Below are 27,210 nucleotides of genomic sequence, written 5' to 3'. Positions count from 1 at the left end.
TTTTTGTTCAGTCTTTCTGGATTCCTGGGCAGTGGTGGAGGACGCCCTACAACATCCCTGTGACAATCTGGATGTTTATGTTTTTCCTCCCTTTTGCCTTATCCGTCAAGTCATCAACAGAGTGATTATTTCCCAGAACTGCAGAATGACCCTTGTAGCTCCCTTGTGGCGGGACGCAGAATGGTACCCCAATCTTCTAACCTTACTGACAGAAGCACCGAGAGAGATTCCTCCTTGGCACAACCTTCTGTATCAACCACACATTGAGAGATTTCACCAGTCGGTAGGGTCCCTGTCTCTTCTAGGCTGGAGACTATCCAGTACCTCTTGTGAGCAAAAGGCTTTTCTCGCAAAACAGCAACAGAGATGTCAGGCTAACTCAGAAATTCTTCTGCAGCCGTGTACCAGGGAAAGTGGGCCATCTACTGTAGTTGGTGACATTAATGGGGTCTCTCTCCAGGGAGAACTACTATTCATCAAGTAGTAGATTTCTTCATTTTCCTTTGTAGGGAGAAACTTCTTTCAGTATTAGCAATCAAGGGATACAGGGCTGCCCCATGCTTAGTTTTACCTCTCAAAAAGGTGATTTTATATAAGTAACTTAGGAAGTAATTACATAGCTTTTGGTTCCCTAACCTACGGCAGCTTAAAAATTCAGAATTCGCGCGGTGGTGCTGTTATCATTAGTGTGTAGGTGACAACGTCCCGCCCACCATCCGGGGCTCAAAGAACAACCCTGCAGAGAGCTCAATTCATTTTCTGCCAGCTTCCGGTTCACATTGAAAGTTTTCGCGCAGCTGCTTCTTTGCTTTTCGCCTTTTTGCTTTGCATGAATTTGGTGAAGTACTCAGAATTTGTTACTTTGTGGCTTGCTGCCATTTTGAATTTTTGTTTAGTTAACGATGTCGGATTCCAGTTCATATAGTATTTGCTTTCGTTCTGAGGGTTGTAGAACTAGGCTAACTAAGCTTTCATACGATACTCATACAAAATGCACTAAATCTTGGGGGCAAGAATGTAGTAAGGATAATACTTGGGAGGATAAGAAATGGGAAACCTTGAAATCTCATCTAGAGAAATTAGAAAGGGATAAGAAGAGGAAAGCAGCCATTAGGGCTGAAAGTAGGGCTAATGCAGATCCCATTCCTTTGGAAAATGTAGGATGTAGGGAATGACAGAACTACTACTCCCCCAGTTCCTCCTACCTTCTATCCTAACTCCTACTTTACCATCTACTCCTGTTCCAGGTTTCCACGATTCCACTCTTAGTGCCATTGCCAGCCTCGAATCTAGGTTTGATCACAAATTTACTGTATTATCTAGTACCATTATGGAAATGGGATCAGCTATTAAATCTCTAATGGAGAAAACTGTAAGTGTTGACAGCGCAGTGAGAAGTGATAGTGCTGTGAATATTGAGGAGGTGGCTGTCCGTTCCACCAGTGCTCCTAGACGAAGGTCACTGTCGGCGATTTTCAGGGGTTATCGGTGCTGAAAAGCGCCGATTTTCAGTTATCGTCACCTCTGTTAGGTATGTATTGGGCGCCGATGGCGGGAAATCAGCGATTTTCATGCCAAAAATTACCATTTTCGTCGCCAGAACAAGCCCCTCATAAACCAGAGATCGCTGACCAACGAGCCCGCCATTAACTGGGGACTGCCTGTACTGCCCACCTCAAGCCGACCTTTCATATTTTACCTGGATCAGAGAAAACTGACGCTACCCTTCTGAGATAGGTTGTATGAGGTCGGCTCCTCCTCCTACCTACTAACATCTTGTCCATCTCCTGATGCCACCAATTTCTTTGTAACTTTTTTTAACTGGACTCCAGCTGGCGCTAGAGATTTTTTCCTTATGTTAAGACTGCAGGTTTATTAGTTATGGAAAATACAAATTTATTTAAAATTTATCAGTTTTTGCAAACTTGTGATTGACAGAAACCTTAACATTTCTTGCAATTAGGTATAAAAAATTAATAAGGCAATTTTATTGGCCTGTTTAGATCTGTATGAAACAACACTGTAGTAAAGGATATGCACTAAAAATAAGAAATAGTATGTATTTTCAACTTTATTACTTCCATGAGTTGAATCAGAAATTAAAGTATGGGAAAAATATACCCCCTAGGCAATTTTTTTATTCTGTTCTTTTATTGATTTTTCCTCTCACCTTTTATCTTATTCTTTTTACCTTTCCTTCTTTGTATATTGAGTAATGTAATGAGGGCATGGTATAAGGTATTTTTACTCATATTCACAAACAAGGTTACAGTTTAGGCATTGGCAGACAATGTATTTTGATAAAACAAAGGAATTGTGTTGAAACTGAGCTTTTGAAGTGCAAGAGTCACATATATGTGTTCATCTATTTCATACAGAGTGTCAGTTAATGATTCCTTTAGGTTTTTCTTTGTAATTTATAACCAAGCAGTATATAGTATACTCTTTAATTCAGATTTTGTATTACATTATAAAAAGCTAATGAATTTTTTTAGTTTATTGATGCCGGGTATTGTTATTAAGATAGGACTTTATCTTTAGTGTTCTTTGTTATAGTGATGATGAACTTGTTGAAGCAGAAGATATGGAGGTATTACAGCGCTCCCATCGTCGATCTCAGCCACCATCATCTGGCCCACCCAAAGATAGAAATCGTTATTCGGGCACAAGTCGTCATCGCCATCGCCAAGATTCAGGTCGTTTTTCTGTGAACAACCTGACTACTTCACCAGCTGGACGTCCCAAACACAATCGATTTGGTGAGTTTCACAGGTACACAAATTTCGTCAGTTTTTACTAGCTCTTGATTTTCACTTTTCTTATAAGAATAGATCATTGTTTGAGACCTGTGGAAGTGTAGAAATGGAACTCACTTCTCTTGTTAAACTAATCTGTCATAATATATGAAGATAATAACTCTATTAGTAATGATAATAAATAACAATGCATGTGCTTAAATACAAACCTTATGTTTTACAGGAGCTTGCTTTTTACAAGAATTTTTGGGGTAGACCCTCTAATTTTTAGCCAAAAATAGCAAGTGACAGCTTTGCAATAGCTGTATCCCTAATGCTTTCAGTTTATTTTACCAGATGTTAAATTCCGATATCATCATTGTTGTTGTTGTTGTTGTTGTTGTTGTTGTTGTTGTTGTTGTTGTAAAGTATGATAGGTTAATAAGACCATTGGAGACAATTTTGGTATTATTTTTTCCATTTCTTGTGTTCATCATTCATTTCTGTTTTTCTTTGATGTATTCTTCACCTTTTTGTACACTTCTGCTTTGTCTTTCCTACATTTGCATTGATGTATACTTTTCATTCTGATCACTTGCATAGTATCTTTTCTTTTGCCACTTTAAGTTTAATTTCTTCACGGTGGTCCTTTTGTTCTTCACAGTGTTTGAGGGTCAGGTCACAGGTCGTGCAGTAGCCTTTATAATGGATAATTCAAGAACAGTTACATTCCCAAAGACTAAAAAGGTGTTTTTCCAATGTCTTGGCTCACACCTTCAGCAGGAATCACAAGGTGATAGCATTTGAATGGTATCTGTAGCCATGGTTTGCAAGGTTCTGTTTAAGGTTCCTTTCTTATAAACCTGTTTGCAACATCTCTCAACAAGAAAATAACCATTTTTTTCCTGCTCCTGCCCTGACTCAGCTCTTGTCAGTTTAGCTCTTGTAAGTTTAGTTCCTCAGAAATCCCAGAATGTTTAGACTTTTCAGTCTTCTTAAATACAAGTTGACAAAATAAGTACATCTCAAAACCTTGAAGTGACTTCTTTTTCCTTAAGCAATATAAGTATGACCTTTGCTGCTAAACAAACCTCCCCAGAAAATGCATGCTTTGGCCTAGCATCAGTCATCCAACCTAATGTCACCATTCCATGAAAGTCTAGTGGTCCTCCTGCTTGATGCTACCTACTTCATGCTTTAAGACAATTTTTCTGACAAAGTTTCCAAATACTTCTGCCCGGAAATCATCCATCGTTAAGGGCTAAAGAGGGGGTCCTTCCCAACTTGTTCTTTCCTAGGTACTTGGACTATGAGAAATGACCTCATTTTACTTTACCTTCAAACAATAAATGATATTATTGTATTAATGTATGTGGATTCATCTTGGGGTCCCATATCAAAAGCTGGTGATCACTTAGTCTCCATTCCCAAGTTCATCATGAAACACACCTAATCTGTTGTCCAGATAATGCTTGTCGAAACTTTGACAAGAGAGATTGTACTTTTCTGCAAGTTGTGGTATAATTTTGTTTATTCTTTCGAAATTTACATAAAGTGGAAATGGGTATTATGTAGAAGAAAGATATATTTTATTGTGTTTGTATTTAGTTGTGTTTGGCTGTCCGTGTATTTAATTGTAAGTATACGTGTAATAGTGCTTAAATACCGGTCATCGGCTGTTTGTTGGTTCGGTTGTCAGTCGAACGTTTGGTGTTGGCCAGCGATGGTTGTGAAGTCAGTCTTGTTACAGCTTTGGTGCAGTGTAGCTGTACCTAGGAAGGACTCAGGATTCAGCCATAGTTGTTGGTGCCTTCAAATCCACTTAAGTATTCCTTTTCATCTTCAAGTACATTTAGGGAGATTTCCTTTTGGAGATATGCGTATCTAAATGTAAGGAAAATTTCTTGGACTGTGCTTTGGATGAGGGTTACGAAGTAGAGATGGTGCTCACGCTAATCCCAAACTCAGTTCAGGCTAAGAATATCGAATGTGCCATTGAACTAATAGTAAGTCTGTACCATTTATGTCTTAGATAATATACACAACGCAATATGGTTTTGATTGTGAGTTAGAATAATATAGTTGAAGTAACCTGGGTGTTGTATCATGAAACTTAGGCTATGATTAGGTTAGTACATTTCAAACCGTTTAGGCTATACTGTCACTTTACGATTTGAAATGCTATACTTATTCTGAATGAGTCAGAATAATGCCTTTTGATCCTTCTTCATCCCATTCCAGTCAGGACTGCTAAACACTAGTTGCTCTTGTCCCCCCTCAGAATTCAGAGAGATACTTCTTTTTAACCAGCTGTACTCTACTGCTAACAGTTGCCCCATCAACTTCTCAACAGCCTTTCACTAAGAACACTATGATTTTTTGGTATAGAGCAAAGCACCCATTCCCCCATGTAAGAGAATGATTTCCCTCTTACGAAATTTATAATTCCAACAACTCAGACATGCCGAATTGAAGAATATTTCACATTATATCAGTTCAGTTTTCTTGTCCCCGTGGTACTCTCCAACAGAGTTTTTCTTACCTTGACCATTGTCATCTTTTTTTCTTTTCAATCTTCTTCAAGAAAAGTATTTAGCCTTCTGCCCTACCCTACTTAATCAGATAGGCAGTCACCCTTTTTTGGTCAACCCTCCATTTCAGGTCAGGTTTATAAGAGCATATATTCTTCAGTGGATTAACAGCATGACAGACCTAATTGCAGACCTTCTTACAGGATCATCCCAGCCAAAGAGCTGGTTCCCATTGCAAATGCATACTTACGAGTAAGTTGATATGTAAGGCAGAAGTTTATTAACCCTTAAACACCGAGCCTCTATTTACAAAAACGTCTCCCGTATGCCGGCATGTTCGGGTGAGTTGGCTACTAAGCTGAAAAAAGTTTGCTTCAAAAATCACAGCACAATTTAGTTTTTAAGATTAAGAGTTCATTTGTGGCTCCTTTTTTGTCATTGCCTGAAGTTTTAGTATGCAACCATCAGAAATGAAAAATATCGTTATCATATATAAATATTGGAATATGACATGTAAAAAAACCTCTTATATAATTAGATACAAATCGCGCTTGTATAATAACGTTAGCTAATGAGTTAATTTTTTTAGTTGTATTGTACACTAAATTACATGATTTGGTATATAAATAAAATTGTAAACTATCAAAGCAAATACAGAGAAAATATTATCACAAAATGATGCATGAATTGCACGCTGCTGACATAAAAAATTTTTTCAAAAATTCACCATAAATCGAAATATTGTGCTAGAGACTTCCCGTTTGTTGAAAAATGAAGCTAATTGATTGAATATTACTAGACTGTAAGTGTTTTAGCTTACAATTGCAGTTTTTGACCATTTTGGTCGAGTTAAAGTTGACCGAAAGTCGAATTTTTTCTATTCATCGTGATTTATATGAAAATATTTCAAAACTGATAAAAGCTACAACCATGAGTTATTTTCTGTTGTATTGTACAGGAAATTGCGCACATTTTCATATATAAAACTTTATGTAACGAATAATATAAAACGGTGCAAATATTACGACAACGAGACGAAAGAATTTCTGAGATGTTCGGCCGAGTTACCGCGCAGACGTAGGGAAAATGTTTTTTTCAAAAATTCACCATAAATCGAAATATTGTGCTAGAGACTTCCAATTTATTGCAAAATGAAGGTAAACGATTGAATATTACTAGAATGTAAGAGTTTTAGCTTACAATTGCGTTTTTTGACAATTTCGGTCGAGTTAAAGTTGACCGAAGGTTGAAATTTTGGCAGTTATTGTGATTTATGTGAAAATATTTCAAAACTGATAAAAGCTACAACCATGAGCTATCTTCTGTTGTATTCTACATGAAATTGTGCACATTTTCATATATAAAAGTTTATGTGACGACTAATGTAAAACGATGCAAACATTACAACAACATGATGAAAGAATTTCTGAGATGTTTGGCCGAGTTACTGCACGCAGACATAAGGAAAAATTTTTTTTTTCAGAAATTCACCATAAATCGAAATATTGTGCTAGAGACTTCCAGTTTGTTGCAAAATGAAGGTACATGATTGAATATTACTAGAATGTAAGAGTTTTAGCTTATAATTGCGTTTTTTTACCATTTCGGTTGAGTTAAAGTTGACCGAAGCTTGAAATTTTGGCAGTTATCGTGATTTATATGAAAATATTTCAAAACTGATAAAAGCTACAACCATGAGTTATTTTCTGTTGTATTCTACATGAAATTGCGCACATTTCCATATATAAAACTTTATGTAACGACTAATATAAAACAGTGCAAACATTACGACAACGTGACGAAAGAATTTCTGGTGCGGACGTAAGGAAAAAGTTTTTTTAAAAATTCACCATAAATCGAAATATTGTGCTAGAGACTTACAAGTGGTGCAAAATGAAGGTAAATGATTGAATATTACTAGAATGTAAGAGTTTTAGCTTACAATTGCGTTTTTTTACCATTTCGGTCGAGTCAAAGTTGACCGAAGGTTGAAATTTTGACAGTTATCGTGATTTATATGAAAATATTTCCAAACTGATAAAAGCTACAACCATGGGTTGTATTTTGCTGTATTTTAGATGAAATTGCGCACATTTTCATATATAAAACTTTATGTAACAGCTAATATAGAACAGTGCAAAAATTATGACAAAATGACGAAAGAATTTCTGAAATTTTAAATGCGAGTTAGGCGGGCGTAAGAAAAAAGTTTTTTTCAAAAATTCACCATAAATCGAAATATTGTGCTAGAGACTTCCAATTTGTTGCAAAATGAAGGTACATGATTGAATATTACTAGAATGTAAGAGTTTTAGCTTACAATTGCGTTTTTCGACCATTTCGGTTGAGTCAAAGTTGACCGAAGGTTGAAATTTTTTGTAGTTGACGTACGGTACGTCCACTTGGCACCCAACAGACAATTTTAGTCGACGTATGATACGTCCAGTAGGCGTTTAAGGGTTAATTACATGGAAACCTTAATCTTTTTAAATAAGTGGATAGTAGTGTTGTATTCCATTAGTAGAGAGAGCAGAGACATAGGATCAACACATAAGGCATTTACTATTGTATGCAGCAAAACAATGAGCACTGACAATGAAAATGTAGGAGATTTTGATTAGGTGTGACTATAGAATTTTAACTCAGGGCCAGAGTATGTTTACTGTTATTAGTTAAACTGATTTTAGGCTGAAACACGACTTATAGGATAGTAAATTTTAAATTGTATTGAATAAATTCCAGCCATTTTGAAATCTCATCAATGTAAAGTGAAAATTATGATGAAGTTTCTTTCAAAATTTCTGTAATGGAGTTGTTTCCCCAAATTGACTTTCTCTGTTGGCTAAAGGTATACTATTTACATAAAATGTGTTTAATTACCAGTGTTGACCTGTATCTTGTGCCCTCAAGGAATAGGTCATGTGAGTTATTCATTGAGTATCCATGGATCCAATAATTATGATTACTTCACAATAAGACAGGGTAGAATTACTTCAGCCCACAAGGAATAGGTCATGTTAGTTATTCAATGAATATCCATGGATCAAATAAATATGATTTACTTTATGATAAGACAGGATGGTACTTCAGCCCACAAGGAATAGGTCATATGAGTTATTCAGTGAATATCTGTGGATAAAATAAATATGATTTACTTCAGCCCATAAGGAATAGGTCATGTTAGTTATTCATTGAATATCCTTGGATCAAATAAATATGATTTACATTATGATAAGACAGGATAGAATTACTTCAGCCTACAATGAATAATTCTTGTGAGTTATTCATTGAATATCCATGGATCAAATGAATATGATTTACTTTATGATAAGACAAGATAGAATTACTTCAGTCCACAGGAATATGTCATGCGAGTTGTTCATTGAATACCCATTGGTCAAATAAATATGATTTACTGCATGATAAGACAAGAGAGAATTACTTCAGTCCACAAGGAATAGGTCATGTGAGTTATTCATTGAATATCCATGGATCAAATAAATATGATTTACTTTATGATAAGACAGGATAGAATTACTTCAGTTCACAGGAATAGGTCATGTTAGTTGTTCATTGAATACCCATTGATCAAATAATTATGATTTACTTTATGATAAGACAGGATAGAATTACTCCAGCCCACAAGGAATAAGTCATGTGAGCTGTTCATTGAATACCCATTGATCAGATAATTTTTATTTACTGTATGATAAGACAGGATAGAATTACTCCAGTCCACAAGGAATAGGTCATGTGAATTATTCATTGAATATCCATGGATCGAATAAATATGGTTTTCAAGAAGACAGGATAGAATTACTTCAGCATGGAGATCTTTTTTTGATGAATACAATTAACCAGTGGTGTGTTTGATATTTTTAAATTGATTATTATCAGGTTCTTTGCTCCCAAAAACCTGCTAGTATTATAGATGACAAATTTTGTGGATGTTAATTATGGAATGGTTACTTTTTGTCTATGATCAAAAAGTCTTTTTATAGAAGAATCACTTGCTTGAATCTCTTATGCACTTCACATAGTTACAAGGTCTTGCATGGGTTGCGTGGTGGTTCATCACATTTAGCTAATAATGATTAGGTTGGAATTCTCAGTGCTTCAGAACAGATTCTAGGCTCTTCATTATGAAGTGGATCAAGTATTATTTAAGTTGATTCTAACATAGTTCTATGTGCATTTATAGCTTCATTAATGTTGTATCAGAACCCCAAGTACTGTGAGAGTTTCTAAGTAAGTACAGAGAATATTTGCTTCTTCCAGAAAAGCACTATGGTTTTTCCTGGTTAAATGTGAGTAAAAGGTTAAGCCTAAAAATTTCACTGGTGTACTAAATACTATATCATCATTCTTCCATTTAATATTCTTACAAAACTCAGTGGTGTTTGTTTTTTCACTGAAAAATTGAAAGTCTTCAGACAAGGTTTAGTGTTCTTTGAAAATGATAGTGTATAATAAATTTCACTCTAGTTATCTAATAAAGATTATTTTTAACATCGTTGGGCAGTTCTTTGGTGATGTTATTTATTGCAGAAATAAATACGATATCACAAGATACATTTCCTTGTCAAGGTCTCTGTATTTTAATGTCTATTTGGTTCAGTAGGTATTGTTAATACATACTCTCTTGGAATATTGTTTTTAAGATAGTGAAGAGGGAACATCAGATTATGAATGAGGAAATGTCAGAAAGATATAAAATTTGAGAGAGATAATGTGTATTTATGGAGAGAGCTGGACAAAGACCTGCAAAGAGATCTAGGAAACTATGAAAAAAGGAAATAGTTGAAGACATGAACCTATGGTGGGTCAGGCAGAAAGGACACTAGAGAAAAGATTAGGAGAGTTCATGGCTCAACCCATAAAGGGGAAAGCGGACATAAAAACTTGATGATGATGAGACCATTGTTAAATCAGAGTACTTTCCTCTTCTTCTGTTTGTGTAGAGATGTCTCGGTTTCAGAGTGAAGTTTCATACCGAACAGGAAGCCTTAAGAAATGTTGGGGTCGTACTCATTTACAGGCGTCTCTCAGCCATAGGATAGCTGGATTTTTTTTTTTTGTACTTCTGTAAGCAGTAATAGAAGAATGGAAAGCTAGTAGGAATAAGGTGGTAACTTAGTGACCATGTTTGGCAGTCTGCCAGTAGTTCCTTCAGTTTTTAAGTTTTTTTTTTTTTTTAGCTGAGGAAAGCATATGTTTCATGCATGAAATTTGTTTCAGTTTATTCAAGTTTGGTAACCCACATACATTAGTAGAAAGGACATTCTTTCTTCTTGAGTTTTCTGGTATTTTGAAACTGAGTTGAATTTCTAGGTGGCAGCAGTGTACCAAAGGCTTCTTGGGAACCAATTGCTAGTATGAATGAGCACAATTACAAGTCACCTTCTAATACTGCACTTCAAGCTCAGCAGAGTATTGGGGCTGCACTATCGCAGGTAATCCATCTGATGACATATTTCATTGGTAGCCTTTTAGTTGTAATGAAGTAATTTTGTCCATTTTATTAATGAAAGAACAATCATGTGATATTTCATCACTTGGAGAGATTTTGTTATGTAAATGTCCTAGTTTCATTAATGTTTTTAATTTATATATATGTGTATATTGCAGTTGAGCCAAGTCCAAGGAACCATCAATAATTTACATGAGACTCTGCGCCATGAACAAACACAAATGATGGTCCCACAATTACTACCAGAATTGCCCACACCCAGTCTCCCATCATCATCTGTCTCTCATCTACCTGGTGTTGGCGTCCAACCTCTAACCCCCATGACTGCTTATGCAGGATTAGGGTCATTAACTTTAGGTAAGTAGCTATAGTGGACAGTACTGAATTATTGAGTTGCTGTATTTTAAATTTTTGGGATTTTTTTATTACTTTTGTTAATGCATGGATTATGATATGCAAAAAATAATGCTAGCAAAATACAAGACATAAACATTTTTGTTAAAACTGAATACCTTAGTCAGTAAGCCTCATTATCATTACCAAAATTTTTGACCGCATTGATCCTGAATCTTCAATTTCAAGAATTGACCGAGTGGCTTAAACTTTAAATGAGGTATCTGTAAGTACCTTGTTTTGGGGATTAATTCTTGATTCAGTAGTTAAGGATGAGTGTGGCGGTAACCTAATCTGAAGTCAGCAAATAAAAATGCTGAATAAGGTTAGTGCAGACAGATGTGGGTTAAAAAAGGAAGCTGATTTAATCAAGGACATAGTTGTCAAGACAAAAAAGTAAAAACAAGAAGAGTTGCTGGAGGACAGGATTTACTTAGCACCATCAGCAAACTAAAACAGAGTGGGTCCCACTTACATGAAATAAATAAAAACTACAGGTAAAACAAATGCAAAAGGCTTGGTAAATAATGGCACCACATAAGAAAATGTTGTGATTTAAATGTAAATCAGATGGCTTATTGAACATGGGAAGGAATGAAATAGATTAGTAAGCTAAAGGGAGGATAGTTTATTCACATGTGGAAAGATGGTAGTATGGGTAAGAAATATCATGTTAAACAAAAGGAGTGAAAATCAAAAAGTTGGAAGGACTAAAACAGTGCAAGGCCAAATATCATGAAGTTGGTGGTGCAGTAGGCTTCCTTTCACCTTAGTTATCATAAATTAAAGTACAAAAAAATACATTTCTATGAAATTATATGTATAGGACATTTTCTTTTTGAAAGCCGCACAATCATCTTTTTCCTATATACTGTATACAGTATTTGCTTTTTTTCAGGGACAAGTGATCCAAATGGAGCACAGATGGTATCATTGTTGCAACAGTGCATTTCACAGCTGCAGCTTCATTCTTTGGAAATCCAGGCTCTGAGCAAACACCTGCAGGTGAGACGCCCCCTGTTCTTCCCACCTCACTATCCACCATATCAGTGAGGGGCTGATAATCTTTTTTACGATCTTTAGCTCTGCTGATATGTATGCCCAAGTTTCTTAGGGTTCTTCACCATACTATATATGATTATTATACATTATGTGATGTTGAATTAGTGTATAGATTATATAAATGAATAAAATTGGGATTTTTTTTAAAAATTGTGTGCATGTAAACATATTTCTCTGTATTGAGTTCCGTGTTTCATCATTACAGTCCATTGCCTTACAGTCCATGATGTGATGACTGACTTTTAATTTACAAGAATGACAATCTCTTCATATAGTGAGTAAAAGAATGGACACTAAACACTCAAATTTCTCAGCTTGAAGTTTTGCTCTAGGGTTCATGCATCTGGGCCAAATCTAAGGAGAAAAGAGAGGAGACAGTTGAAATCTTTTATTAGCATTCTCAGTTCTTGAAATATGGGTTAGAAAATCATCACATACTTTTGAGTAGTAGAAATCCCAGCCTTATTAGAGGTAGCACTTCAAACTTAACAGATGCTGTGGGGTCTAGCCTTCCTGATAAGTAACAAAGACCATTAAGCAACAAAGACCCTACATTACAGCCTGCACATGAAAATTTTCCAGATATCTTACAAATAACAGCAATTCCACATAGTTCCAAACATAAACTAACCTGTACTCTACACTTAACATGTAATTTAAAAGATATACCTAAAAATGTATCATATCTAAAATGGAAAAAGGGAAAAATGATCATGATATTGTAGCTGATAAGGACAGAAGCCTACTAAGTTCAGGTCTGTTAAGTCAGGTAGGAAAGTTATTGAAATAGAGAAGAACTTTCTAATTAGTGTCACCTACACAAAAAGAATAATATTGCACCTAAGCTTGTTGTATTGTCAACTCATTCAAGAATGTAAGACAAGAGTTCAGTCTGATACTCCCTGTTAGCTTGGTAATATATATCCCAGAAGCTGTAGGTCATTAAAGTTATGCTTTTCCTTTGTGGATGAGATGAGAACTAGATTATTGATATATTCATAGAAGGCAATATAATAGACATAACTGTTGTGGGGCATGAAGGTGGAATGCCACTTTTAACATACTGATTTAGAGAGAATTCTTACTTGTAAAGAGTAGAAATAGCAGAATCCCAGGTTTTGTGGAATTGACTTGTGACAGTTAAGCTGCAGTATGGGTGCCTTCGATAGTTTTATTGAATTAGAGGGATATGTTCTGAGAATGGGGCTTATAACAGGAACATTATAACTTTATTGTTCCTTAACTGAAACTTCAAACTGAGAAAGGTGGGTGAGAGTTGGTGTTACAGGCCAATCTTAGTCTGTTAGAAACATGGATTGCTAGTATGGCCGGTTTTAAATTGGTCATCCCCTTGGATACTAAAGTATTGGGCTTTAATATGACAATGCTTTGTGCTAAATAGGAGTAATTTTACAGATTTGTTTAAATTATCAGTTACATGTACTATATATCTCCATGTCAGTTTGCCCTGTTTGGGGTTTTGCTCAACTGAGAAATTCAAGTAGCAAAAAAGTACTCATGTCATAATGAAACTCAGTCATCTCTGGAGAAGCATTTAGATCCAGATATGCATGGAGACCAAACTCTTCAACATGCAGAAACTATAATAGATCCGAAGTAACAGGAAATTTTTAGCCTGCTGGTCCCAGTGTGAAACTCACTGAGTTATCTCACATATAAAATGAATGACAATTTTGCACTACAGATAATATAATCTTAGGAATTGCTGAGCCAGCTGTTGACTCTCTTTTATTCCTTTGTTATCAAACCCGATTGGATATTAACATTCTGTTAATTATGCATTTAATGTCTTTGTAATTTACTGCTTCACTAGTTTTCTGTCCTCAGTTATCTCTCTAAGATTAGTTATTTATTCTGAGAATTATTCACATTCTCTAAATTCAGTTCTTGTAATGCTGTTATCTAACCTTCAAGATCATGTCTTATAAGGCTAATTACCCCAATTGCATTAATAATTGTAGTGGAGTAATAGCCCTGCTTCCTGGAGGAAGGAAGGATTTAAGTCAGGGAAACAGAATCAGCAAGGGAGTGCAAATGCTCTGCATTACAAGGAATTCTCATAGCTACCTTTATAATTCTTAATCTGAACCATTCCTTTGGGAGAGACCTTGAGCTTACTCTGTGTGGGAAGCCCTACTAGAGTAAGCTTCATGCTTTTATGAGGTCATGAATTTATTTATGAGGTCCTCCAGCTAACTATAGAAGTTTCTTTAACTGGGTCAGATGGGCCTCTGTCAACTGCTTTTTGAGCCAATGCCTCTTGTCTCTACTTCCCACTAATGAACTGTGTTGTGCTGTCAAGACTTTAGGTTCCCAGATCGATTCTTCCATCTGTTCTTTGCTCTTCACTAGGGTCTCTTGTACACTCATATGCCTGGCATTCAATATGAATATATTTATAGTCGCAGTTTCTGGATAAATGGAACTACCCAAAAGACAATGAACTTGCATGAGGAACTTATGCATAATGGGCTACCCATTGGGGAATAAGGAAAAGAAAAACTTAAGAAGAATTTAGTAAATAAGAATCTGTATTATAGTACATTTAAAAAATGATTTGTAACAATAATAGACAAAAGAAAAAAAACAGAAAATCAATAAATTAGGGAAAATGTTTTTGAGAGTTCCCTCATACAAGGAACATCAAACTTGAGATTTCTGAGTGGCATGGTACAGAGGCTATGGCATGGTCCAAGATCTAAAGACAGTGGTTGTATGGTCATTAGACAGCATGATGCAACTGAATGGGACACCCATGATAGTTCAATAGCCACAAATAACAGCATAGGCATTCTAATCAAATGAAGAAATTTAGGGACATTGGTGGCGTAATGCCAGCAGGTTCCAGCAAGTGTGCCGAGGAAGTGATATATTAATGTCAGCGTATGAGTTTCTTTCCCCATTCATGTTACAAGTGCAGCCTGAAGGATATTGTCCCCTAAATGAGAAGAAGTGTAAAGATGATTAGCAATTAACACTTGAAAATTTCCCAAATGTATGAATTTGCAATTTCATTATTTGGTGAGCACAGTTTAATTGCTTTTCACCTTAAAGTGGAAATACATTAAATCTGATATTTTCTGAATGAATCACTGTATATTAAACAGGAAGTTTTCTTTGTGCTTCATAAAAAAAACAGTATGATTCAGAAAAAGTGTTAGAACATCTTTTAAACTCATTGGCACCTGTAACTTCCATGAAGATATTAATGTCATAAGAATTTGAGGTCTCAGGTTTGGGCAGTGTGACAGTATAGCACCTCAACAGGGTGGAATCTGATGGTCATCAAAATAAGTAACAAACTTAAATTCATGAGGCACAGTCATTAAATGCACAGTACTAATGTATCCCATATTGAAATAGTGCCATCAAACAGATTTTCATTACAGAGGTAGTTTTCAGTTTTATATTTCACCATGGTATGGTGGTGGTAGATGATGTCTAATTCTTGGGCATCCTTTTAGATGTTGTGTAGTTCATCAATCACTTCATCTCTGAGGATGGCATATCTAGATCCAAAATCTTCTCCCTTGAAGACTGACCAGCACGCTTATACACTGCCTTTGGGCACATGCTTGTTTTTTATTAGTTTTTGGTGATACATGACAAATTAAGGATATATTAAAGTTTGGAACTTTGAAAAGTGGTTCTGAACTTTTAGATATGATTAATTTTCTTCTAGTTGATGAAATGTTTTGTTTAAAAACCTATTATTATTTTGGTAAAAATAATTAAACAGATGAATGCCAAATAAATTACTTGCATTAAAAATTAATGATATGACACCAGCTACCAACATATTTCATATTTATTGTTTACATATTTTCATTTGCAGTTAAAGTTATGGAATTATAGAAGGTATTGCATATCACTTATGTCTAATATTTATATGGCAAATGTATATAATACAGTATGTGTGTTAAAAGGTTACATTAGGTGAAAATAGTGCTTAGAGTGTCAAAGGGGTTTGATCAAATGAAGAATATAGGATGATGAGAGGCTGTGTAACTCTGAAGTCATGGGAGGAAGAACGTGAGGGAGACCTGTGAAGAACTGGTTAAAAGATGTGGTGTTGTTGGAACAGGTGGTCCCTAATATCTAGGAAGCATAGTTTCATTGTATATAGAGGTGAGTGGTACTTGATGCAGGTAGGTTGATAAGGTGGTTGATGTGGAGGTTTTCTGCAGAATGGAAATGACTTTTATCTTTTATTCCTGTGGCATTTCCCTCTATGAAGGAATGGGTTTATTGATGAAAAAAATTTCTTACATATATGCATACATTGTATGATTGCCATATACCTCTTTTGCCTTAAGAGGCATGGCTCCAGCAGGTTCTACCATTGGGCTTTCAGCAGTGTATTGTGGATTGAAGCCATTAGCCCTATGCTTGCCCCAAGGATGTTCAAGATACTTAAGTAACAATGAGTGTGGTAATTACTTGAATGGGTGATCACCAATAAATGCCTGTTGCTGTTGGCACATAAACCCTTGAACATTGGTTGGACAGGTGTGGAGTTAGCAAAATCATATCAGACTACATTCCTGAAAACTAGAATGGCAGCATCTTGTGAAGCCAACCCCTTCAAGGGAAAAAGGCATTTGATTTTAAGAAAGAGAGAAAAAAATTTTATTTGGAATGAATCTTACATACTGTTAAAGTTAGCTTATATTTTTGTACCATTAGGTGCAATCAGCATACAAAAAAAAAATAACTGTCTCTGTAATCACCTGTCGTCCACCAGGTGGCGCTGGAATGTTTACATTCCTGTCGGAATTCTTCATGCTGTGTCCTTACGCAGACAGTGTGAACTGGTGTTAGTAATAATTTTGATGATTGCTGTCTTATTTTCTCCTGTATGGTATTGTGCTTGTTTACTGTTCATATAGTATGTCATCTACAACAAGCAAAGTTGAAAGCATTGGGCTGTATAAGAAAGAGTTTGTGAAAACCGAATGTTTCGGTTGTGCATGGCCACTTATCCTATACGTAAGCCTAGGTATTGAGGCACGAGTGTGGTTTTCTTAATGTGAAGATAGTAAGGAGTGATCTGATGAGATGATGAAATTTTGTGAAGCATCAGAAGATGCTAGAGGCTGATAGATTACGTAGACAATTCATTAGGGCACACCATAAGCCTTCTCACTGTTCCTTTTGCCTTCTGGTGTTGCTTCTCCTCCTCCATTAGCCCACCTGGTAGCCAAGGTTAATTCCTCTCTCACTTGTTTTGCCCTGCCTTCTTTTGCTCCCTATGTGGTTCAGGAGAAAAATAATAGTTAATTGAAAAATATCCTTTCATTATGGTTAGAAATTTGACTGTATATATTATGGCAAAATCCCCCAAGTGAACAACTTTTTTGGTTTCCCATGAGAGAATGTCAGAGCCTTGGCATCTGTCTGTAGCCCACCCTCTGGACTGTCCTGGGTCTGTTGGTCTTCTCCATGGACAGGGAACCATGACATATCTCGGGACCAAGGTCTGTGGCCTTCACCACCTCTCTCCACTGTCTCTCCGGTTTGGTTTCAGAGCGTTCTCCGGATGAGTTGTTTGGTAGTTTGGCACTCGCAAGAGCCAGCAAACGTGTTGTCTGTCTTAGGGAGAGTGATAGTGATGTGTGTGAACTGGTAGAGTTACTTAGGGATACTGTACAGACATATTTCCTTTGCCTCAGGAGCTCTGACCATCCGTCAGTTCTCCTGTTAACATTTTCTCACCTGTCAGCTTCCTCCGAGCGGATGATAACCCTCCCCTGTCTTAGTCAGTTTTCCCCTGTATCTCCTCATATTCGTCACCTTGTGACAATTATTCCTTTTCGTAATAGTGGTTTTTCCTCTTCCGTGGCCTACTTATTTAGAGTGAGTTAGCCTGGTGATAGAATGGCTCTCGCTTCTCAGCAATCACCTCTTAAGAGTTGTGCAGACAGCTCTGGCGGTCATCATGGTTACGTGCTGACATCATGCAAGAACCCTCTCTCTCTCTCTCTCTCTCTCTCTCTCTCTCTCTCTCTCTCTCTCTCTCTCTCTCTCTCTCTCTCTCTCTCTCTCTCTCTCTCTCTCTCTCTCCCAGATGTTCAGTACTTACTACCAGCATTCCGTGAAGCCTTTGCTGATGTTCCATGGTATGTCACCTTCTCTGGCATTTTTTTTTTTGCCTCACCGTCATCGTCCGTAGATTGCCGTTTTCTTCCATCGCAGTTCCTGTTTAGACTTTAGGGGGTTTCAGTTGTGATTTGGTTGATCCTCCTTTATTATTTAAGCGGTGCTTAGCTCGTGTTGTTCCATTTCGCTGTATTTTGCCAAAGATGAATCCACTGACCAACGCTCTTTAGTTTACTGCTTCCTCGGCTCCTGTTAAACAAGTAAGAAGTTAACACTGTTATGGTAAGGTACATTATCATGGAAGTAGAGCTTGTGGGAAGGGATGAACAGTTGAAAGAGAAGGCTAGGAAACTGTTTAGTATTAAATAGCTCTGTACCTAACACGAACAGTGTATTGTACTCGCAGCTGTGTTTGTAGAGTGAGTGCTTACCAACCAACCAACGTAGGCAGTGTGCTGCTATGTTGCTGGCTTAATCAGAACAACAGAGGCAATCTCAGAAGAGTATTCTGTAATGCTGGTTCTTGGATGATACTGCATCTATTTCCAGCTTTTGAAGCTTAGAGCTGGGTTAGGACTTATATACAATATAGGTTTTTTCATCTTCCTCTGTTCAACTTGCAAGTTTCAAGTTCTTGGACCAAGGAAACAAAGACTCCTCTAATTGGTAAGATATTTTGGCCTACTTGTGAGGCAGAAGTACCTTTGAATTCAATATTTTGTTCATACTACTACAGCTTGATTACTGCAAGATTTAATACATACAGTATATATATATATATATATATATATATATATATATATATATATATATATATATATATATATATATATATATATATATATATATATATATATACATACATACATATATATATATATACATACATATATATATATATATATATATATATATATATATATATATATATATATATATATATATATATATATATATATATATATATATATATATATATATATATATATATATATATATTACAGGCAGTCCCCAGTTATCAGCGGGGTTCCGTTCCCGACGAGATGATGACAACTGAAAATCGCCGATAATAGCGCCAATATCCGGGGATCAGCACTGATAACCGGAGATTGGCGCTTATTGATGCCGAGAATCCAGTTATCGTTGTCACTAGACAAGTGCCGCAAAACTGGATAGCTGATAACCCGTGTCTGCCTGTATATATACAGTATATCATGTATATATGTGTGATGTTCTTACATGAATATATAGATATGTGTGCTTGTTTTTGTACATATGTAGATACATATAAGAGATAATAATGATGATAATAGTTATAAATATTAGTCCTGAAGAGGTAGAGTTTCTTGATAACATGTCAGGGTTGTAACCTCTCCTACTTCCAAGGCTAGTGGGAGGATTGTCTTATTCCTTTTACAACTCAATTGTAAGTAATGGAAACAGTAGTGTACAAATCATATAAAAGTAGCCCTACTCAGCTATTAGCAGCTGTTTTTGAGTGTCCCATCATTGTCTTCTTAACCCATAAGTGTTTAAGGCCATCACCTAAGATGTCTCGAATTAGATTAGAAAATTCTTAGCACTACCTTTGAAGTCTTCTCTCTGCAAATTTTTTTTTTTTTTTGCACATAATTTCCATGTAGAAACAGAGAGATAGACAATTTTCTACCACTTTTGAGAACTTGAGTGGCCTGCAGACCTCAAGAACCTTTATACTGTCCTCAGATGTCTCGGAGGCAGATTTGGGGGCCTTCTGAGAAACATTTGTTGTCAGGGAGTTGGAAGGTGAACAACCTACAGCTTTTAGCAGTTTGGAATGGTCTTACACTAGTAGAACATCTAATCAGAGACAATACATTAGCAGTCTTTTCTGACAATTCAACCTCTCATTTCTAACATAAGACGACAAGAAGAAACAGATCAAGAGATTTGTTCAGGGTAGTAAAGGAACTTCCTTATCCTCCAGACAGAGCCCAGCAACATCATTCTTTTACCTCGTTTTGTCCTAGGGAAAAACATTGTTATTGAAGACCAACTCAAGCTTAAAGGGCAAGGTCTTCAGCCAGATAGGCAGTTGATACCTTCCTTCAGAATGGTCAAACCTAGACCTTTATGCTTTTCCTGTTTGCTGTTTTGAGGAAATATTCAACAAGTTATGAGCTTTGCAGAACACAAGACTGGTTTTGATAGCTAGTTGGAGGCCTCAAAGGGAATGGTTCCCCTAACTTCTGTTGTGGTGGTAGATGTTCCTTGTCTTCTTCCATTCAGGAAAGACCTTTTCAGACAGTTTTACTTGAATAAGATTCCATTAAACTTCCCCGTGCTTCATCTGACCGCATGGATTGTCATTGTCTGTTACGAGCTAAGGGCGTTTCTAGCATCCTCAAGTCTAGAAGGCCCTCCAGTGTTCGACTTCTGTATCAATAACTGTGGTCAGTGTATTGATCTTGGTGCTTGTCCAGATTGATATCCAGCACCTGTTCACTAGATAGCCTGATTTAAGTCCTGCCAATATCTCAGGTACGCAAAACAGTTTTCTGTCACAACGATCAAAGGATACCGCTTTACATTGCATTCAGTTCTGCATCATGCTGACTGGAATATCACTCACAATTTAAAGTTTGAAGAGGTTTTCTATCTTTTTTGCTGGACATTTCAATTTTCCTAGCATGGTTTATGATGAAATTTTTATGTAGTCCTCCATATTTTAACAGAACCTCAGTTGAGCCTTTTACTAAGGCATCATTGAAGAACTTTGAAGGCACCTTTCTTTTAGCTCTTGCTGCGGCAAAGTGTGCCAGTGAGCTTCAAGCCCTTTCTTATGTGTGGGCTTTGTTCTAGTGGCAGCCTCTCTCTTTTCTTTCATGGCTTAGATGGATGGTTAGAAGTGAAAGCCCATTCCAAATTTGTTACAGTGCTTAATTTAACTGCTTTGGTAGGCAAGGAAGAAGTAACTGTCTTCTGTCCAGTTAGAACTCTTAAGTGTTTACCTGGACAGACATAAACCTGTAAGAGGAAGAGTTAAGTATTTATCTGTGGTGTTAGGAGACCAAACACTTCTATGTCCAAAAATGCTTAAGTCAGTGTGTACACAGAATGGATTCCTGAGCTTTTACCATTTTTGAAAATAATCCTCATGGCTTTATTTTCTTTAAAACCTTTTGCTAGAGAAGGTTGTCATGCATCTTAGGGGAGATGTAACTGTTGTTGATTCATATTATTTGTGAAGTGTTCAAATTTAGCACGAAGTGTAAAACCCTTAGTCCTATCATTGTGGCGGGAACACTTTCTCCTGAACCAAATACAATAGTGCTTTCTATCGTATCATTAGTTGTTAGGAAATCCCTCTATTGAATTTTGGGAGGATGAAGGTACACATTGGTGTATAGAAGCGCACCTTCATACATGAAGGTGGTAGTTTTCTTTAGTTTTCGACTGTTGGTTATGGGCTTTCGACTCAGGCACAGGAGTCACTAGTACTCTACGAAGTGAGTCATTTTTTCTCTGTAAGGTTCCTCTGACAAGTCTCACTACAAGGGCCTTACAATCTGTTGTGGTTCTAACGTCTGACGACAGTACTTGCCAGTAAGGATCACACATCAGGCAAGGAATGTTGAGAAGCTTTTTTCCCCTCATTAAAAAGATTTTAGTTCTCTTAACTGAACATTGTTTCTCTGGCCGTACTAACCCACCATCCTCATTTAGTGTTGTAGTCAGCTAACTTTAACAGTAGATAAGATTCATTCCAAATAATAATAATTTTCTTGATAAAATTAATTATTTGGATACTTACCTACTGTTAAAGTGGTAACTCACCCAGCCTCCCCACATCTTAGTGGGTGGTCATGAAGAATTCTGACAAGAGCATAAACATTCCAGTGCCACCTGGTGGGAAACAGATGATTACAGAGACAGTCCTAGCAGGTTAGCCAAGCATTATTTTTTAATTTTGTATGCTGATCACACCTAATGGTGCAAAGATACAAGCTAACTTTAAGAGTAGGTAATATCCATATAATTAATTTTATCACGAAAAGTATCGTATTCCTAAGTATATGTAATTGAATGATTGATGAGTGTATTAATTGATTGTTTTAGACAAAAAATGTATCTGTGGGAAAAGGACATATGACCAGAAGTGCTGAACTTTTAAATTTTGTTTGATGAAATGTGATTTATTTTATGTAATATGTAATTCTGTCTTCTTGTTTGGAACATGTGAAGTCCATATTATTATAAATGTTAAAGTGCTTGTTATTTTGGTATTCAGATTACAGGCACAGTAAAATTATGCCAATGGCACCTTTGTCATTACAGTATTTCTCTCTCTTTTCTTACGCATGTAACATGGGTTCTATTATATGCATGTAGATATAGATAAGATCCATACTAGCACTATTTGGGCATGAATGGTTATGAGGTACAGTACTGTACTTATTTTACAGTATTTACCAGCCTTTACATCTTGTATCCTTCTAGTCAGCTTATGTATATTGGTTATTGGTTAATAAATGCTTTTCCCAGTTTTCTTTTTATTCGGTTTACCATCAAATTTAATTTATGTTCCTGAAATTTTAAATGTCATTTGATAGACGCTGATTGATTCATTGTGGTTAATCTCTCACATAGTTGATTATTTATTTTGCATTGCAGTACTTTGCACACTTTTGGGAGTTCCAACTGGAGAGGTATCTGTAAAGTGCCTAGCTTTGCTTTGTGGTTTATTTAGAATAGCCTTAACAGGGAAAGACAGCGTTTTGAGTTTGTCCAGATCATTTGCACAAAACTTAATAAAAAAAAAAATGTTACCTCTAGAATAGATACTGCAGTGCTTTGCTATTTTTGAAATAATTGTATGATAACCGTCACTTATTCATAGAATCACTTGGTGAATTGAGATTTTAGAAATGTCCAAGTTACACTTTTAAAATTTTTAAGGTTTTTCCTGCATATAAGGAGAATTTTGATTGATTAGATGCAGCAGTTAAGTAAACCGAGAAAGTACATTTTTCTTTCTAGAGAAATTGGTAAGTGTATTACTTTGTATATAGCATGGTTTTGTTGTTTTCATTCAATTTATGCTTTTTGCATGGCTTTAAATACAGAAACTATGAGGCTATGAATCTATTTTTATAGAATAACTGTTCAGCTTTTTATGTCTTAGTCTTATATAATTACTACTTAAACTGTTAACATGAATGGTCCAAGGCATCAATGGATCATCTCTTCTGTTTATATGCATGGCCTGGTGTAAGCAGTCCTAACATTGCTTTGAAAGTCATATACTGACCTTGGATATTGAGTGAATTACTTTGTAATGGATTGAAGGATTGGTGGTATGTATTTTACAATTCACTCCAAAGTACTGAATTACCCTTCATCTGTAAAATGTAGGGGAGTGTCACCAGTTCCCAGATATGTACCACTAAATAATGGATGTAGAATTTACAACAAACCATTTATACTATAGATGTTTTGTAGTACAGTATTTTTGGTGTACATTTTGAAAACTTAGTATTAACAGCTTAAGTAACTTTGTAAAATGTTAGAAATGAAGGCTAAGATGTAAACTGTATCATGATATGAAATTGACAGTGGAAGAGCTACAGCTTACCCTGTCTTCATGCATCAGTTCTTAAAAATTGTAATACTGTAATGATTTGGTCTTGACAGGTAGTACCAGTATATTTAAGTAAAAAAAATGAACTCTTTCTCCTTTTGGTGTCTGAATGGTAGTGATGGAATTCAGTTCTTATGGATATGAGAATGAAACTACACACTCCAAATGAGAATTTTCTTTGTAATTAATTTCTAATAGAAATACAGTATTGGGTTTTCAGATAGGTAATATATCAGAAAAGTTAAGGAAAGCAAAAAGTTAAGAATTCTGTATGGTAAATAGTAATATAAGTTTGTAAGCTTTAGTAATCATGATCAACAGTGTTTCTTCGTTTCAACCAATTAGCAAAGCACTTTCCTTTGTGTCACCATTGAAAAGGAGGGTTTCTTGAGCTTCTGTTCAACATCATATCTTGACAGTATGTGCATGCATAAGCCAAAATAAGAAATAATGTCAAACACACTGAAATGAAATGGAGTTTTGAAGCTATATACGTATGACTCTTGGATTGGGTAACATGGTCAGCAGAGAGTGTTTGTTAGTACATAACTGTAGAGAGATGGAAGGTAGTATGTGGTGGATTGATAAATTACATGTTTAATGAAAGAAAAGAATATTGCTTGATGTGCAGCTGTTTAGCATAGATTATGTAAAGAGGATTGTAAGATGGTCAAGAAGAAATTGAGAGCAAAAAGGAAACAAAGTAAAAACAAATACATAGGCAATCCTGAAAGAGTAATTCTGAATAAAAGGCTGTACTTCCTAGAGGTAAATAAGGACAGTAAGGTAAATTATGATTTAGACTGTAGTTGGAAGCATTTTAGTTTGTTAATTTTCTCACAGGATTTCATCATTTTTGTTACATTTTCCATATTATAGTCAGTGCTTTTGCTTCATAATCTTGTGGTGCAACTCATTGCAATAGTATTATCATCATCATTTTGTTGAGGTGTCTTTATATCACACTGCCAAGTGTCCTTGGACTTTCATTCCCTTCTTATAGATAGATTCTTCGGTTAATATTTGGTCATCTGTATTGAGCAGCTTCCAGGGGCCTACTTTTAGCACTGTTTTTTTTGGCTTACTCCATTCATCATGTTTTTTGGCTTACTCCATTACTGTGATGAACAGCTAGGGGCTGAGGTCTGATCTTTGATGGATACAAGTATTCATTTAAAGCTCTTTTGATTAACCTTTTATTGCCCTCACTCTAAATGAATCCTACCTCTTGGTTATGACAGCTGTAAAGTCGCAGGCTTCAGTGTATAACTATTATAATAGCTATGAAATTTACTATAAAATTTTGTACTTTCTGGTGCCCTTTGGCTTCCGAGTGCTTATCATATAATTTGTTTAGGTGCTCTAGTAGATGTCTTTTGGGATGCATCATTATGAAAACTACTGCTGTTGTTTACCTCTCTGGTATAAAGCCTAACTGACAATTATAAATTTTACCTATTTTCTCAGCAGTGGCCCCAGCCGTCTCTCCAGCATTATCAGTTTTTTCTTTTATAATGTCCATGTTGTAATGCATCCCTTTTTTTTGTATATTATTATTATTAGATTTTTTCCACTCTTCTGGTCCTATCTCATACTTACTTAGGTCTTCATATTTTCTAGGAAACTCATGAATTACTGTACTGGCTTTCTTGCTGCTTATAATAAATACCTTATTGTTGTTTATGGTCCTGAGGCGTTTCTATTTTTCATCTTCGTGAGGACCAGAAGGTTTTCAAGCTACTGTTTCAATTGTTGCATATCTCTTTCTTTTCACTGTTGATTTCTTTATTTTAATTTTTCATATACTTTGTATAATTCCTAATCACTTTGGCAATCATGAATATTTTCTCTTATTTTTTTCTGTTGAAATTATGATTCCATTCTTCCAAACACTCTTCCTTGTACATGCCACAGGCCTTTTAACCTCCATCCTTTTCTCCCTGCCTTTGTACAGCTTGATTCTACTGCATCTCTCTTTCTGTGTATCCCTTCGTGATGTCACACTGCCTTCTACTTCTGACTTTTATATGCTTTCTTCTGGTGGTTTTCACATTTATCCAGTGTGAAGTTTCAGTTTGTTTTATATCTGCTGAACATCACATCTTTTTGTTACTTCCGCATTCATAGTATGATCTTTTCACCACGATCTTGGTGTGAATCTTAATATTGTATAAATATCTTCCATTCATTTATCATACCCTTATCGGCAGCAGAAAGTAGCATAGGCATTTTGAGTACATGATAAATATTTGCTTTTTCTATGAACAGGATATATTTACCAGTAATCTAACAATCTCTTTCCTCTTTGTCCAGGTTGTTGTTATTCCTCTTCATACTGCCCTCTGAATAACTGCTTCATAGTATAGCTTGTCTCCAAGAAATGTTTTATGTCTTAAGATCTGTCCTCCCATGTTTCCCTCTTTTCCCCAGTTACTCCTTTCACACAATTCTTATACAAACAGACAAAACAAACCAAAAACTTACTCCCCTTGACAGGGGCCCTTGTGAATGACAACAGAGAGGCAAGAAAAGATAGAATGGAGCCTTTACCATGTCTTATATATGATAAGATCAACTGATATGTTACAGTGAAAGCAGGTAATTGTGGTCTGTTAACCCAGAACTAGCCACTTTGTAATGCATGAGTTTTTGATGGCTGGAAACTGTAACTATTTCCTTGAAAGGACAGAACTTTCTAGTAGGGTGTCACAGTTTTTGTAATTTAGACGAAAAACATTGCCTCTCCAAATTTAGAGAGGCCAGTTAACCTCTCTCCAAAGCTGTTGAAGAGGCTGTAGTGTTTATGTTAATGGTATTTTTAGGTTTACTGAACAAGTTGGTGTTCCTGAAAATAAAATCAGGTGTCGGGTTTTATTCGTTATTTGTACCATTTTGTTGAATTTAGGTGTTGAAGCACTTCTGTCAGTAGACCTAATGAATATTCATGAATCATTTTTATTAAGGTTTTCCTTTTTGTTAGTTAAAATTCTTATAGCAAAAAATTGCAGTGTGTTTTACCTTAGTTACTACAGTGTAACTTTAGAAAAAACTAATAGCTAGAGGAAGTTAGAGGGGATGTTGATGAAAGGGGAAGAAAATCTTAGAGGTAAATAGGGAATGGGAGAGGAGGCAACTTGAAACCTTTTGGCTGTGAGAGTGGAATGTTTAGCATCAACTCTTATCCCCCATGATGATGATACAGCAGTTGTCAGCATACAGTTGTAGATCAGCCTCTAGATCTTAGACCAAGATGCACATTTTTAACCTCTTGTTAAAGGA

The 27,210-nt window shown here is 35.9% G+C and overlaps 1 protein-coding gene across 1 annotated transcript in view; it reads left to right on the top strand.

Moving 5' to 3' along the window:
- LOC136835783 (serine-rich adhesin for platelets-like) overlaps positions 1-27,210 on the top strand; it is a 212,365-nt gene that overhangs the window by 107,748 nt on the left and 77,407 nt on the right. Inside the window, 4 exon segments of the mRNA XM_067099639.1 lie at positions 2,557-2,759; positions 10,598-10,719; positions 10,895-11,093; positions 12,028-12,134. Coding sequence (XP_066955740.1) covers positions 2,557-2,759; positions 10,598-10,719; positions 10,895-11,093; positions 12,028-12,134 — 631 coding nt within the window.

The sequence above is a fragment of the Macrobrachium rosenbergii genome, chromosome 55, assembly GCF_040412425.1.
Source record: "Macrobrachium rosenbergii isolate ZJJX-2024 chromosome 55, ASM4041242v1, whole genome shotgun sequence".
Lineage (NCBI taxonomy): Eukaryota > Metazoa > Arthropoda > Malacostraca > Decapoda > Palaemonidae > Macrobrachium > Macrobrachium rosenbergii.
The sequence above is the reverse complement of the archived record's forward strand: the minus strand, read 5'-3'. Positions and strand labels throughout refer to the sequence as shown.